Source organism: Phodopus roborovskii, unplaced genomic scaffold, assembly GCF_943737965.1.
Source record: "Phodopus roborovskii unplaced genomic scaffold, PHOROB, whole genome shotgun sequence".
Classification (NCBI taxonomy): Eukaryota; Metazoa; Chordata; class Mammalia; order Rodentia; family Cricetidae; genus Phodopus; species Phodopus roborovskii.
In genome coordinates this window covers 21,041,800-21,055,795 of record NW_026126588.1, presented here as the reverse complement: position 1 = coordinate 21,055,795, position 13,996 = coordinate 21,041,800, and the positions used below count along the sequence as shown (strand labels likewise).

Genomic DNA, 13,996 nt, shown 5'->3' with positions numbered 1-13,996 from the left:
AGGGGGAGAGAAGAAATGAAGGAGGAGACAGGGGTGGGAGAGATGGCTACTGATACCAACTCCAACAAGAAGGCACGCCCAGGGCAGCATTCTATCTGGAGGAGCCAGACTCAAAGGTCACAGGTTACATGATTCTGTGTGTGTGTGAGAAAGTCTGACAAGACGGGAAATGGGTATATTACTAGAGGCTGGGGGACGGGAAGGGGATGTGGGAGATGCTGCGTGAGTAAGGGTGAGGGGCTTGACTGAGGGATGGGACGCCGCCTAGAAAGAGGTGGTAGTCGTCTCTCACCGCGAGAGCTCCACAGCCACGGAATCTCTTGTCTCCTAGTGTCTGTTTTGTGTGATGTGAATCCTCTCCTCGGTGAAGTGTAACAAAAACTCAGTCGTGAGAAATGGCTGTGATTGCCATCTGCATTCCCAGAACCTCTTAGCACGCACACCCGTGTAAATGTTTCTCGTGGCGGTAGCTGGCAGGGTTGTGAGTGGAGGCTTGGTTCTGTACAGTGACTGACAATATCGTGTGTTCAGCTTCGGTTTGAAAAATGAAAGTAAGAGAATTAATTGATATTTTTTTTTTTTCAGGACTCTCAACTTGTATCCTCCGGACACAATAATCCAAGTAAGAATGTCTCTTTAAAGCTTTCTGTGGGGGGGGGGGGAAGATGAGCAGTAGGTTTCAAAACAGCCACCAGGAGACAAAATCAAGTGAGAAAAAGAGATAGAACTTCTTATTCAGGCACCGCCTACGTGCGTGATGAGGTTCCTGATGGCCTGGGTGTGGATATTTAAGGGGAAGAGAAGCCAAAGCATAGAACAGTGCGTGTCAAAGGCATTCCAGAAGAAAATATGCTCCATTGGTCCCTAGTATCTGTGAAGGAAACAAATTAAAAGGCAAGTAATGAGATGCCTAAATTAAAAGAAAATGAATAGGCAAAGAAATCCAATCAGAAGTCTTCGCAATAAACGGCCTTAGACTCTATGAGGGAGACTCACACTTGCAAAATATGCTGTGTCTTCTTCCAGAAATAGGCAGCTGGGCTGGACAGCAAGTGGTCCCTTTATTGAATCAGTGGATAATGAAGTTCATGAGCTCTGTCATCAGACAGGGAGCATTCGGTGGAGAAGAGTTTTAATTCTCTTCCTTGGCCCTACAAATTGGTATTCACGTTGTCTGGGGGCATTAAAAATGCATAAGCTGCCCTGTTTGTGTCCTAAGAGCAAACTCATAAAGTTGAGGCTTTGTCGGTTTCCTGAGCAGCCAGTGAGCTGGGAACAGAGCAGCCTTTGCTAGTTATACCAAGCTCTGTGGGAAGATAAAAATCACATGGGAGGACAGGAGAAAGGTGAATTGGAGGGGGTGATGGCACTCCAGCACAGGGATTTCTGGGAACATGGTCACCAGTGAGGAATCTTTGTAATCCTTCTGTGACAAATCCTCTGTTTAATAAGCTTCTCTTTTATAATATTAGGATATTAAATATGTTAGTGTATGCTCACGTATGAAAGCACCTGGAATGCGTCTGCCTTTTATAAGTTGGGGGGATGCTTGCTTCAGTGACAGGTTGGTCTTAAGTACTTGCTCCTTTCCCTTTTGGACCCCTCACTCAGTGACTAGGACTCTGTAGGAATGGGACTAAATTAGCAGCAGCCTGGTCCAGGAAAGAATGACATCTGGCGAACAGAAAGATGGGCCCCTACTGAAAAACAGCCCTGAGCAGTCCAATTTTTTCTCAGACAAAAAAACAACAACAGAGAGTGTGTGCTGGTGTATGAGAGCCCTTGGGAGCCCAGGAGAACAGGCGTGGACCGAAGTGATGTACACCTGGACAGTTCCACCTGTCACCCAAGTCCCCATCCTCAATAGTGTACACCTAGATATTTCCGTTTGATTTCCCTTTTCAAAAGATCCATAAAACGAAAACCACAGTAATACTGGCTTAAGAGATGAACAGTTGACTAACTCTCCTCCTAAAGAGAAACAACATAGACTCTAAAGATGGTGTCAGATCTGGACGGGGCAAAATTCAGTAAGGTGACTAATCAAGAATTCTGCCCACGCAGTGTGAAGTGTCTCCCACCTTGTTAGGGAGCAAAAGCAGGCTCTGGGCCCCCAGCTCACCGCTTGTCTTGTGAAGCTCCAGCCAACATACCCTCTCCTCTTGCAGATCAGCCCTTGGTGCCCCACAAGGCACAGGTATTCTAGAAAAGTCCATCAGTGTTCCGATGTGGAAATCAGCACCTCACTTGTTTGAACAGCCCCTTGTTCAAACCTGTGAGCAGCTGTGAGCACTGAAAGGCCTGACCTGGAGGAAATCCGTGTCACTCGAGGCAGAGGAGCAGAGGTGCAAGTGTAGGGCGGAAAGACCTGTAATTAATTGTGGGGAGCAAAAAAAGCTATGCAAAACAAGAGGTTGCTGATTAAGAATTGAAAATATGATCAGTTAAGTAAAAAAAAAAAAAAATCAGTAGACTTTCATAAAAGCAGTAAGCAATAGCTTAAGGCCCAAACCTGGCACATATAATTGAAACCTTTTTATTTTCATGATAAAGACTTATGTTAGCCTCAAAGGAGGCTAACATAAACAGAAAACCAGGACTGCAGCATCAAGGTCCAGTTGATAGAATACCAGAAAAAAAAAAAAGTCAAAAATTAAACAAAGCTCAAAACAAATAACGTCCCCCAAGAAAACAAGCAACATACAGTTTAAAAATCACTTTATGTAAAAGGAAAAAAAAAAAAAAAAAAAAAAAAAAAAAAAAAGGCTTTACACAAGTGAAATCAGAATTCTGGTATTTGAACTGTGGACTACAGAATGTTTGTTAAATTACAAAAGAGGTCGCAGAAAAGGTGGAAATACAGTAAAGAACAAGAAAATCTGAAGAAATGCTAATTCACATTTATATAAATAAAAAATAGAAAGTAAATTTCCTTGGGAAAGTTTAATATCACATTTGACATTGTTGGAAAAAACAAAACCAATGAATTGATTAGAAAGCTGAACTTGAGTATAAAGAGCGAGCATAGGAAGACCAAGCGCAGACAGACAGAAGGGCATGAGTTACAAAGCAAGGAGCTGCTGTAGGAACGTTACCATCCAACTGGCTAGAATTCCCAAAACATGCGGGTCAGGGCCCTTAGTGAAGGACGCGACCGTGAGAATTATCCATCTGGAAAGCTAGCCCACAGGCGCACGGTGCCCAAGTAATGTAAACAACCCTACAACTGTTTATTTCCTAAAAGTTACTCAGTCGTTTTAAAAGTGAAATCGTTTTACACGGCGGTAACACTGGACTGGTTCTCACCGGGAATTACACCAAGCACTGTGAGAGATGACTCACAGCTGGCACCCACTTGTGGGCAGTCTGGTAGGAAGGGCAACAATTCCCCACTCACTGAGGCCACTGTACCCTTGATGTCAGAACTCGACAACAATCGTACAAGAAAGAAATGTTATAATTTTACTAATGATCCCAATGCACTTGCTATTCATTTAAATCTAGCAATGTGTAAAATACATTTCAAAGTGTAAAAGGCAAGGAATCCTATTTGTTGTAGTAATTCAAAAATCAGATTCTGTGCAAATACTGATGCAATTCACCGTAGTAATATGAAAAGATGAAATATGTTTAATTAAAGACAGTGAGAAAAGTACTTGATAAAATCCTATATGTGTAATTGGGGTGGGGGGAATGTCTTAGCGAGTTGGGACTAGAAGACCAGCTCGTTTCCGTGAACAGTTGCGCATGTCAGAAAGGAAAATCTCTCTCCTGTTTCATGGTAGTACTCCTCACCCTCTAAAGCTTAGGCAAAGGTACCAGTTCAAGGCCGACCCCTCAGGACAGAATCCTTGGTCACAGCAGTAAGTTGAGAAAAAGGAAAGTGGGGTGTTCCTTATGGTGAAAATGTCAGCTCGTTTCCCCAAACGATGTGACCATCAATACACTGATAGAACACTGAAAAACCCCCGCAGATGAATAATTAGAATTAATAAGAAAATAGGACAATTCTGTACTCACAATCAATTGCATTCTCCTAATTTAAAAAAAAAAAAAAAACAAAGATCACAGCTAAAAATATCTGTCATTGGCATAAAACATACATAACTTACTAAGCAAAGAATGTGAAAAAGTATAAACGTGAATGATGGGAAAGGTTACAGACTCTCAGGGAATATTGCGGACGACCTAAATGAATAGACTGACTAATACCAGGTACAGGCATTAGAATGACGGCGTGAAGATTATCATTCTCTGTACATTGAACTGTAGATTCAATACAACGCCAATCAAACTTCAGGTGTTGGCAAGCTGGGCCTCTGATTTATACCATAGAGAAAAAGATGAGGATGGCGAATACTTACATGAAAAAGAACAAAGTTGGAACCTTTTCTTTACCAGTTTTGAAACAAGCACAGCTACATTAGTAAGGTAGAAAGAGACTAGTGGACTGATGGACGACCATGGATACATGGAGACCAGAGTCCCAGGCCGTGTGGAGAAGCAGGTGTCTTGTGCTACAATATTGGAATGGGAAACTGTAGTTGATACTTGTTTTTTACCCTTTTGGCTCTGCACTTTGGGGGCCTGCCACCCAGCTCCCAAATAAAAACAGTTTTGTTCTTTCTGATAAATGCCCAGCTTTGCTCAACTTGTTTCTATTTCTCTTTTCTTAAATTATCCCATCTACTGTTTGTCTCTGGGCTTTTACCTTGATTCTATGTAACTTTCTTCTTACTCCATGGTTTGCTGTGTAGCTGGGTGTCTGTCCTTTGATGTCCTCCTGTCTGTCTCTCCTCATCCTCCTCCTGTTTATTCTCTGCCCACCGGCCCACCTATCCCTGTCCAGCTATTTATAAGGTCAATCAGGTGTTTTAGACAGGCAAATTAACACAGCTTCTCGGAGTTAAACAAATGCAACATAAGAGAATGCAGCATATCTTTGCATCATTAAACAAATGCTCCACAGCAAAACACAAATGTAACACATCTTAAAATAATACTCTACAACAGGAAATAATGAAATCCCCTCTCTCCTGAGTTCGCACAAACATTACTTCAAGTATTTTTAAGAGACCAGTAAAACTGTGCTTTTAGAAGATGGTAATGGAATGTCTTATTTGTGTCTTCAATAAATATGAAGACATCAAAGGAAACTATTTGCAAATATCTCTTTATTAAAGTGGAAAACACCGTTCAGCCAAAAGTACCAGGTACAAAAGTAAACAGCCAGCACGAGAACATTGTATCTTATTACTTAGACGTATAATCTGTGTTTGTGGTGGTTAAAGAGTAACCGTTAGCACTGGGACAACGAATCAAAACATTTTAAGAAATGACACAAAAGAACCAGGTACAGAGTGTGTGTGGGGGGGGGGGGCGGGTGGCTCACTGTTCTCAGACACATGCAGACATCACAGTGATGTTTCCCTCCACACTACGGTATTCCCTGAAGGATTGTAAATCTGGATTTGCCAGTTTGGGACATAGGAAAGCCCTGACGTCCAGAGTTTCTGATGTTCTGTGGGGAAAGGTGTTCATGAACATTTGCAAATGCATCGTTCGTGTAAGTCAAATCGAAATGCCCCTAATAAGTCTAATAAGAAGCTCACAGTACACTTCTGTAGACAGAGGCCGCCGGCTGCAGCACTGAATCAGGGCAGCGCTGTGAGCATCCCGGCAGTTGATTCTCAAGAGTCAGAGATGAGTCTCAGGAGACTGTGTAGTAACCCAGCCCCACTCGTATCAAGTGTAAAAACAGGAGTGACTGAGAAAGGCAGGTGTAGCTCCCTCACTACAATCTGCTCCCCTAGAGACAAGACAGTGGCTCATTCCCAACAGGAATGCCCGAATGCCATTTATTGAGGAGGAAGGAGCAGGCTTATATACTGACTTACAGCACAGTGGAAAACAGTCAAAGGCCAAGCGTGCAAGTTCTCAGGCTTAGTTCCTCCCCAGTACCAGTAACAACTCTGGGGCAAGATGTTCCAGCTAAAACTGCAGAATGTTCCAGCCAACAGCTTGGGCTTGCTCAAGGTGCCTCTGGGGTCCATGAGGGGCCCTACAGGCAAGAAAGAGGATGCAGTCCACTGGGACCACTAAGGAGGCAGTAGATGACTTGTGAATATTTATTTCCATCCTGGAAGGTGTTTTCATAGTGCATTTTAGTTTTTAAAAATGCCTGCCTATACCCATCAATTGCATGTACATTTTATGTGCATTAAAGGTACATACCATTTAGCAATCTTTTAGGAAAGGCCTGGCCTTGACTTGAGAAAAACTAACCCACGGAATGACGGGATGTAAGAGTAAGAACCATTGAGCATAAATGCCAGGAACATTTCCATTGTTCAGTGAGGAATACTTCCTGGTGTGAGTCAGCTCTTCCTCCCTTGTTGGTTAGTATCTCTCACTTGTATTATGCTGCAAGTACTCATTACTGGTTTGTAGTTTCTCTAACTGACCGATAAGCGAATACAGTGAATAATCCATTAACTACATTAATATTACCGTGAAGGTTCACTAATAGTTGTGATTTTACCGTGTGAAAAGAACGATACACCTACTTAGAGTTGTGACAGGATGGAAGAGAGGCGTGTGGGTGAGCCTCCTCACTTTACATTTATAAAAACAGAAGCCGGAGGCCTCAGACACGGCTCCAGCGTTATTCAAGAGTACTTGCTCTGGTGCTAGTACCCACGTGGCAGTCTACAGCTGCCTTACTCCGGTTCTAAGGGATCTGATGCCCTCTTCTCTGTAGCCACCACACTCCTGTGGTTCACAGATACGCAAGCAGGCAAAACATCCGTGCACATTAAACAAAAACGCATAATTAGTTTTCAAAAGAAGCTGAGATTAATCAAGAAACAGATTACATTCTGTTCTTTCTTCATAGCATAACCCTCTCACTTTCTCAATGTGAGAAATAAAAGATTAAGAAGTTATAAATACATGTTAGAATACATATTTTATCTGGAGGACCTTTTTATTTTAGTCATTTCAATAACATCTCAGTTAAAAATTTAGTAACAAGGTGTAGCTCCTCTTAATCTTATTAGAAACTACATATGTGTGGGTTTTTATTACACTTTTTATTTTTTTACTCCTCATGCAGTGTGTTTTAATCATTTTCATTCCCCTTCCCCCAAGCCATCCCAGATCTTCCCCTCCTCCCTTCCCACTTAACTTGATGTTCTTCCTTTTCCAAAAATAAAAAGTGCTGGACCCACGTGTCCAAACTCTCCTCTGTTGGGAAGATGGTCACTGTAACTAACACCATCAGGGTACTCAGTGTCTCTATAAGAAGATTTTTTTTTAATCTTACCTCTACCAGGCACACGGGAGCCATCATCATGTGTAATCAGTTAGAAAGGAAGCTACTGTATGGTTTCAAGTGGCCTATTGAGTGAGCTGTTTCGCGCCTCAAAATATATCCACCCCAATGGTGATTGCCACTCAGCGCTACCCTCGGCGCTAAGGTTTTTTACTTTCCATTTCAGTGACTTGGCATCAGAGGGCACATGTGAAATTGAAAACACATGTATCACACACACACACACACACACACACACACACACACCACAAATGATGGTGGTTAGGATAATAAACAGATAGAGGAAGGAGGGAGGAAGGAAGGATAGATAATAGATAGATAGATAGACAGACAGACAGACAGACAGATGTGAATAAAAATGCTTGTTACTAACCCTGATGACCTATACTTGACCCATGGGATCTACCATAAAACCCAAATAGTTGAAAAAACCAATTCCCACAGATTGTCCTCTGACATACCTACCATGGCCTTCATCTCACACACACACGCACACGCACACAGTAATAAATAGCATGAAAAGTAGCTTAATGTCTTTACATACATTTTGCATATGTAAATACACATTTTCACGGATATCTGTATGACCCTCCCTTTCTCTCTGGACTCTGTTTCCATGTGCACCGTGACTGCCCTGTACGTCCTCTACCTTGTTTATTAATGGGCAATGCAGATCCCCCCCTCCCCAGTGAGACCAGAATGGTGGCATCCAAGAGCTAAGGACGACTATAAGCTGACTCCCAGTGGTCTTCTTTGTGGGGCACAAGTACCCACTTGCCGACTCATGGCCCTGAGACTTCGAGAGCTCTCCTCTGTCACTTCCCCTTGAGGCCTGGTGAAGGGATAATGATTCCCAGTAACTCAAATCCTTGACCGTTTCAAATTAACTTCAGAAATTGCATCACCTAAATTTCCAAAGGTGTTGGGGGTTTAATTTGCTTGTATTTTCTTCCTGAAAGACAAAAAAAAAAAAACTGTAATCCCTGTCTCAAGCCTGGCCTTGCTGTTCCCCCAGAAAGAGTCACTCTCTGAGTACTGAGATTGCCAAGAGCACTATCAGACTGCTCCTGTAAATGTCCCTTTTGGCCCCACCTTACCCCTCCTGTTGCCACAACATAGTGCTGCTAAGAGCAGAGATAATCAGCTGCCGCCCTGTCCCCATGCTGAAGCCAGCCCAGGATGCCTCCGGCCCCCAGATCCCATGTGCAATCCAACCTGGGTCCTCTCGGCCTGTGGGCTACTTGACAGCGTTATTGGTCAAGGTAAAACACGTACTCAGACATCCAATCAAGGTCTTCCTTTATCTTATAGTTTGCCCTTGGTCTCTGCCATGAACTGTTGGGAATGTTTACTGTCTGGTACTGCTGGGCCTGTCTGATACCCTCCATTATAATGGTGCCTGGCCATAACTGCTGACGGCTGTTCCTGGAGAAATGTGACCCACGTCGGGGGAGGGGGAGGAAAGGCAATGTGCATGAGAGGAATTAGACCCTTGTTTAGTTTTGTCTTGCTTAATACAGGTGCTGTGACTGTATTTTAGGACTGTGGCAGAAATGATGGCTCTGGGAAAACGATTCTGGAAAAGACTAAATTAGGTTATTTTCCAGGCCACTTGACCGGACCTTACATATCTCCTAAATGAGCACACCATAGTTCTGCACAGGGTATTAGAGCAAGCATCAGTCTGTTGTGTTTGCTTTCATCTCAACATAGTTTCAGCTGGGTCAGGAACCTACTAGTCGGGTTGGTATCAACATAGGTGGTGTGCCTCCCCCCCCCCCTTCCTTTGACTGGGTTTGGGACTGACTAGCTGTCTCTTGCAAGTGTTCTGGCTCCATGTAGACATGCAGCAGAGTTATATCTGAGATGCGTGTATGCAAATGTCCTCCCTTCCTTGCAGCTTTTTAGTCTCCTGCAAGAACAAACAAAGTGGCCTCTGGAGCTCAGTTAGGAGGCTTCCTTTGGGATAAGTTCATTGTATAGTCCAGGAGGTCATTCCCAAAATGATACAACCACAAGCCAGCGTCGGAATCGAATACGTGAAACTTCCTATCATGGTCCGGTGTTTGGGTAGGTGGGGCTAAGCAGAAGCTGAGGTCCCGGAAGGTGTCAGGCCTGGCTTGGACGATAGCAGAGGTTAGCTGCTGCCACTAGGCGCATCCCCTGCTGCTCAGAACTTTACTGGGTTAGTTCAGCTCTTGGCACTGCAGAGCCATCCGTAGTAGCCTAGCACAACCGGCTTTTTCTTTCCGTGGCCATAAAACCTTAGGAGCGCCTTTCAAAGTGAGGGTGCACATTTCAAATCGCAGTTGGCTCGGGGCTAAGTATTACCTTATGCCTGTTGTGAAAAGGATTTGGACTGCTTCCAAACTCCTAAAACTAAATCCCCCATAGCTGTGTCCCATGGAGATGTTCTTTTACTTGCCTCTCAGATGGTCAGAAAGGATTTCTGGTTTATATCTTATTCTGCTTTTACTGGGAGCCCCCAAATCCGCTGCCAGAGTTCTCTGTGGGGTGAAATTCTTGGACACTTCATGACTATAGCTTCAGTGTTTTGTGAAATTCTCTCCAAGTTCCAATGCAGCCTGACCCCATTTGGCTTGTGTTAGCAGAAGGGATCAAAGTTCAGAGTGCTTTGGATGTGCAACGCTAATGAATTTATTTCCTTAAACTTTCTGTAAAGTGTAGTGGAGAGAAACTGATTCCATCTGTAAGATATTCATCTTCTGGCAAGGCCTGCACTCCATGTCTCTGCTTGTTTGCAAATAGCTCCTTGGTACCTACTCAAGGCTCTGTGCCTGGGCAATTGTATTGCCAAAGCGAAATTATTTTTCACATTGGGTTCTCAAACAATAAAAGATGTTTTAAAAGCCTCCCGCTGCACATTTTGAAAGCTCGTTAATAGGAGCATAGAAATACATTTAATCTTAAATCTTAAAGGACTGTAAGACTGATGTTGGTGTTTTTTTTTTTTTTTTTTCTTCTCCCCCCCTCTACTTCCTTTTTAAGAGAAGGCTGAAGCGGAGCCAGAGAGCCCAGACAATGGCACATCGAATACATCGTAAGTGTCTTTCGCGTTTCTCTCTGAGATGACGGTTCTTTAATATGCCTTATAAAATGAAACAGTACAAGTATCTTGCGATGGTGGTAACCATAGCGGAAGGAGGCCCACGGTTCTCTTTTTTCATGATAATGTCTTTTTAAATGCTTTTGGGTAGAGACGCACTTTGAGGTTTTTATGCTTTAGCACTGAAAAAGGGATCTTGCAAATGCTCTTCTTTCTAAAGTCCAAATATAATTAGACTAGAGCATATGTACTAAGGGAGGATGGAGATAAGCCCTTTAAAATTTGGCTGGAGACTTTTAACACTGACATAAGATTTGCAGAACTTTCTACACATACCGGAGGGCATTCTGTCCCACATACCCATGAAGTACCCAAGTCATTTAACAAGCCTGCCATCTGCAGTCCCACCTCTGAAATATGTGACAAACACAACTAGATATCTCTAGGATCTCAAGGATTCATTGATTTTTTTAAGTAAAGCGTTTGTCAAAGATGAGAAAAGATACTTAGAAGGCCTCATTGTTACGTTTTTATCTTTTCCTTCTCAGTATTGAAGGAATACAAGTATGTTTTTAATGATGCATATGATACCAAATTAAGGTTGGTCCCAGGACTAGAGGATCAGCTCAGTGGGTAAAGCGTTTGCTGAGGCATGTGGCGAGCACCTTGAGCCTCAGCCCTAGAGAAGCAGTAATAGGCAGAGTCTTGGGGCTCACCAGCTGGTCAGTCTAGCATTCTTGCTGAGCTCCAGGCCAGTGAGTGGCCCCATGTCAAACAATAACGTTATCATTATTATTGTCTGAAATGCCTATAAGTCCTTAATGGCAACGAAGCATGGACTAACTAATGACTGTTGTAACCTCACAAGCATCCATACAGGCTTCCTCCTTAAAATGTTCGTTTTGATCACCTTTGAGGAATGGAACATGCTCGATTATAGGAATGGCTTTGTGCTAACCACCTAATGTGTTCTTCATTGGCAACCACAGCCTATGATCCAGTATTGTCTTCTATTTGGTTCAAGAACTTTTTCCACCTATAGAGCTCCTCTGGCTTATACAAGGTGGCTGGATGTTTAATAATAGATAGGACTATGGGCTATGTTTCTCAAGATATTGCCCTAAACGTTCTAATGAGTTTTGTTCGTTTTGTATTTTCTCACGAAATAATAAATATGGCAGTCCTAACTGGTTAGAAATGTTGGTGGGTTTTTAAGTTATGCTGTAGGATACAATGGGTGAAGTGTTTTAACGCCATCTGGAGGCATTCTAGAGAACTGAAAAGGGTAGAATCGCTGAAAATTACCATTAACTTGAGTACCATTTGGACAAGATGAAAATGAATGTAACTAGAGCGTAAGATATTGGTGAAATAGTTGTATCTATTTGTTATTTGATAACAGCGTTGATTTTATAAAAGCAGCAGTCTTTCAAATTCTTAACAAAATCGTTTCCTAGACAGACAAAAGAGCATCAAAAATATGTCAGTGAACCGTCAGCATTATTATGCATAACTTTACATATTTTGAAAATCTTGCTCGCCAGACAGCAGCTTGACTTGTGTGATTTGGTGCACTGTTTATGATCGCCTTCCTTTCCCTGTGCATTTCTGTAGCATCCTCTCCCCAAATGTCGGTTTCCACTGCTCAGTGCTTTATTTTTCTAGTGTGTAAGGAGGAAAGTTCAAGCACTTTGGTGATGTGAAATCCGCAGCCCACCTCCCTGCCTCTTCATTCCCGAGTGGTTCCTTTGTGTCCTACTGTATGGTTGTCACTCAAATCGCACGTAATAGAAACAGAGCTGAGGTTACAAGGACCTCTTCAAAGTGAGGCACCATGGGCGTGAGTCTTAAGAGTCTCTCCGAGCTCTTCCCAGGGGCTCTGTTATACTCAGGCAGGGAAACACTGGGAGGGCCAGCTTAAGGATGCCTCAGACGTGGGTAGCAGTGGCATGCTTGCAGATGATGTTATGTGCACCTACTCACACATATGAGTATATACTTACATCGCAAGCACACACACACTCACACACACACACACACACACACACACACACACACGCACGCAACACACGATATATACCCCTCATTTGTGTTTCAATGTAATGGGTATAGCAAGACACTCTACACACATTGCATATGAGAAGTCTGAGGATCAGAATGGCTGCCCAATTTAAAGGATACTTAGGGCATAAACGTATAATCTTGAGACAAAGTCAAGCCATGAGTTGGAAGCAATTTTTTTTTTAAAATTGAACCACTTTTGGTTAGAGACAAGTACCAGTCAGGGGCCACCGCTGACAAATGCAACAGAAATGTCCTTTCCCCACTGAATGAGGCGGCCCTCCCTTCCGACCGTTGGGAGGGAGGGCCACCTGCATTGCTGGTCTATGTACATCGTACAGGCCATCCGTTTGCTTTCACAGCATCTCCTTCCTCTGTGCCCCTTTCTGTAAGTACACCATCCATACTGATCAAAGCCCACCATGTTAGCTTGAGACCTCACCATGACGGTTTCGTTTTAACGCGGTTACTTCCACAAAGATCCTGTCCCAACATGAGGTCACGTTCCGAGATAACAGTTTTGGTCTGAAGAGGAAAAGTCCCCCGCGGCTTCCAGTTTTTGGATACTTGGTTTTGATGACATCCACCCTGGGACTTAAGCTGACAGAGGTTCACTTGGGAGGGAGGGGGAATCCTTGAGATTGTCTGTTCTTTCTCTCTCCTCCTTCCTCTACTCCACGCCCACATGAGGTGAGAGCCATCTCCGCCATGTCTCCTCTGTCATGATGCTCTGCCGAAGCTCACGGGGACGAACAAATGTGAACCCTGTGAAACTGGGCCCCAGATTAAGCATTTTCCTCCTCTACATTGTTTCTTCCAGCTGTTTGTCACAGCTACCCAGGGATAACCAGCATGGTACTAAAGGTAGAACCTTAGCATACGGGTTCCTCAGGGAGAAGCAATTCAACCCATAACCCTGAAGGGCAGACTTGGGGAAGGGAACGCTTAGGAATTGGTATTTAACAGGAATAGAATGTACGGATTTCAGCAGGTGGGGCAAAGGCCATAGCTTCAATGGACGCCCGAGGGGCTGAGCCGACTCCAACCATTGGGCAAGGCGTGGTGGGGCACACCTGCAGTGCCAGCACTTGGGAGGCAGAGACAGGAGAGAGGATCACTGCAAGTTCAAAGCCAACCCTGGTCTGTGCGGTGAGCGCCAGGACACCCGGAAGCCACAGGGGCATAGCAATCCCGTCTCATAAACGAGTGGCCCTGGGAGCCAGAGCACATTTTCTAAAGAAGAGCCTTTCTGCCTTGTTAATTGTGATGCACTTCAGACATGTGTCGCGTGGTAGGACAAAGGAATTGGGGAAATTCCTGAGGTTTCCTTCAGGAGTAATGATCCAGGGATTCAAGAAGATGAAAGGGTCAGCTTAATATTTAGACACAAACAAAACCATAACTGTCTGTGAAAGAGTTTCTGTTACATTAATGATGGGGAAACTCGCATTAGTTTTTTCAGGCGCAGTATAGAAATTTGATCCCAGAAAGAAGCAAAGAGGGTTGAGCAAGAACTACGTTTAGATAGACTCTTC

The 13,996-nt window shown here is 43.6% G+C and overlaps 1 protein-coding gene across 3 annotated transcripts in view; it reads left to right on the top strand.

Moving 5' to 3' along the window:
- Positions 1–13,996, top strand: part of Aff3 (ALF transcription elongation factor 3) — a 403,958-nt gene that overhangs the window by 279,039 nt on the left and 110,923 nt on the right. For all 3 annotated transcript variants that reach the window (XM_051204402.1, XM_051204400.1, XM_051204399.1), the window contains 2 exons: positions 586–622; positions 10,343–10,394. In XM_051204402.1, coding sequence (XP_051060359.1) covers positions 586–622; positions 10,343–10,394 — 89 coding nt within the window. The remainder of the gene's footprint in view (positions 1–585; positions 623–10,342; positions 10,395–13,996) is intronic.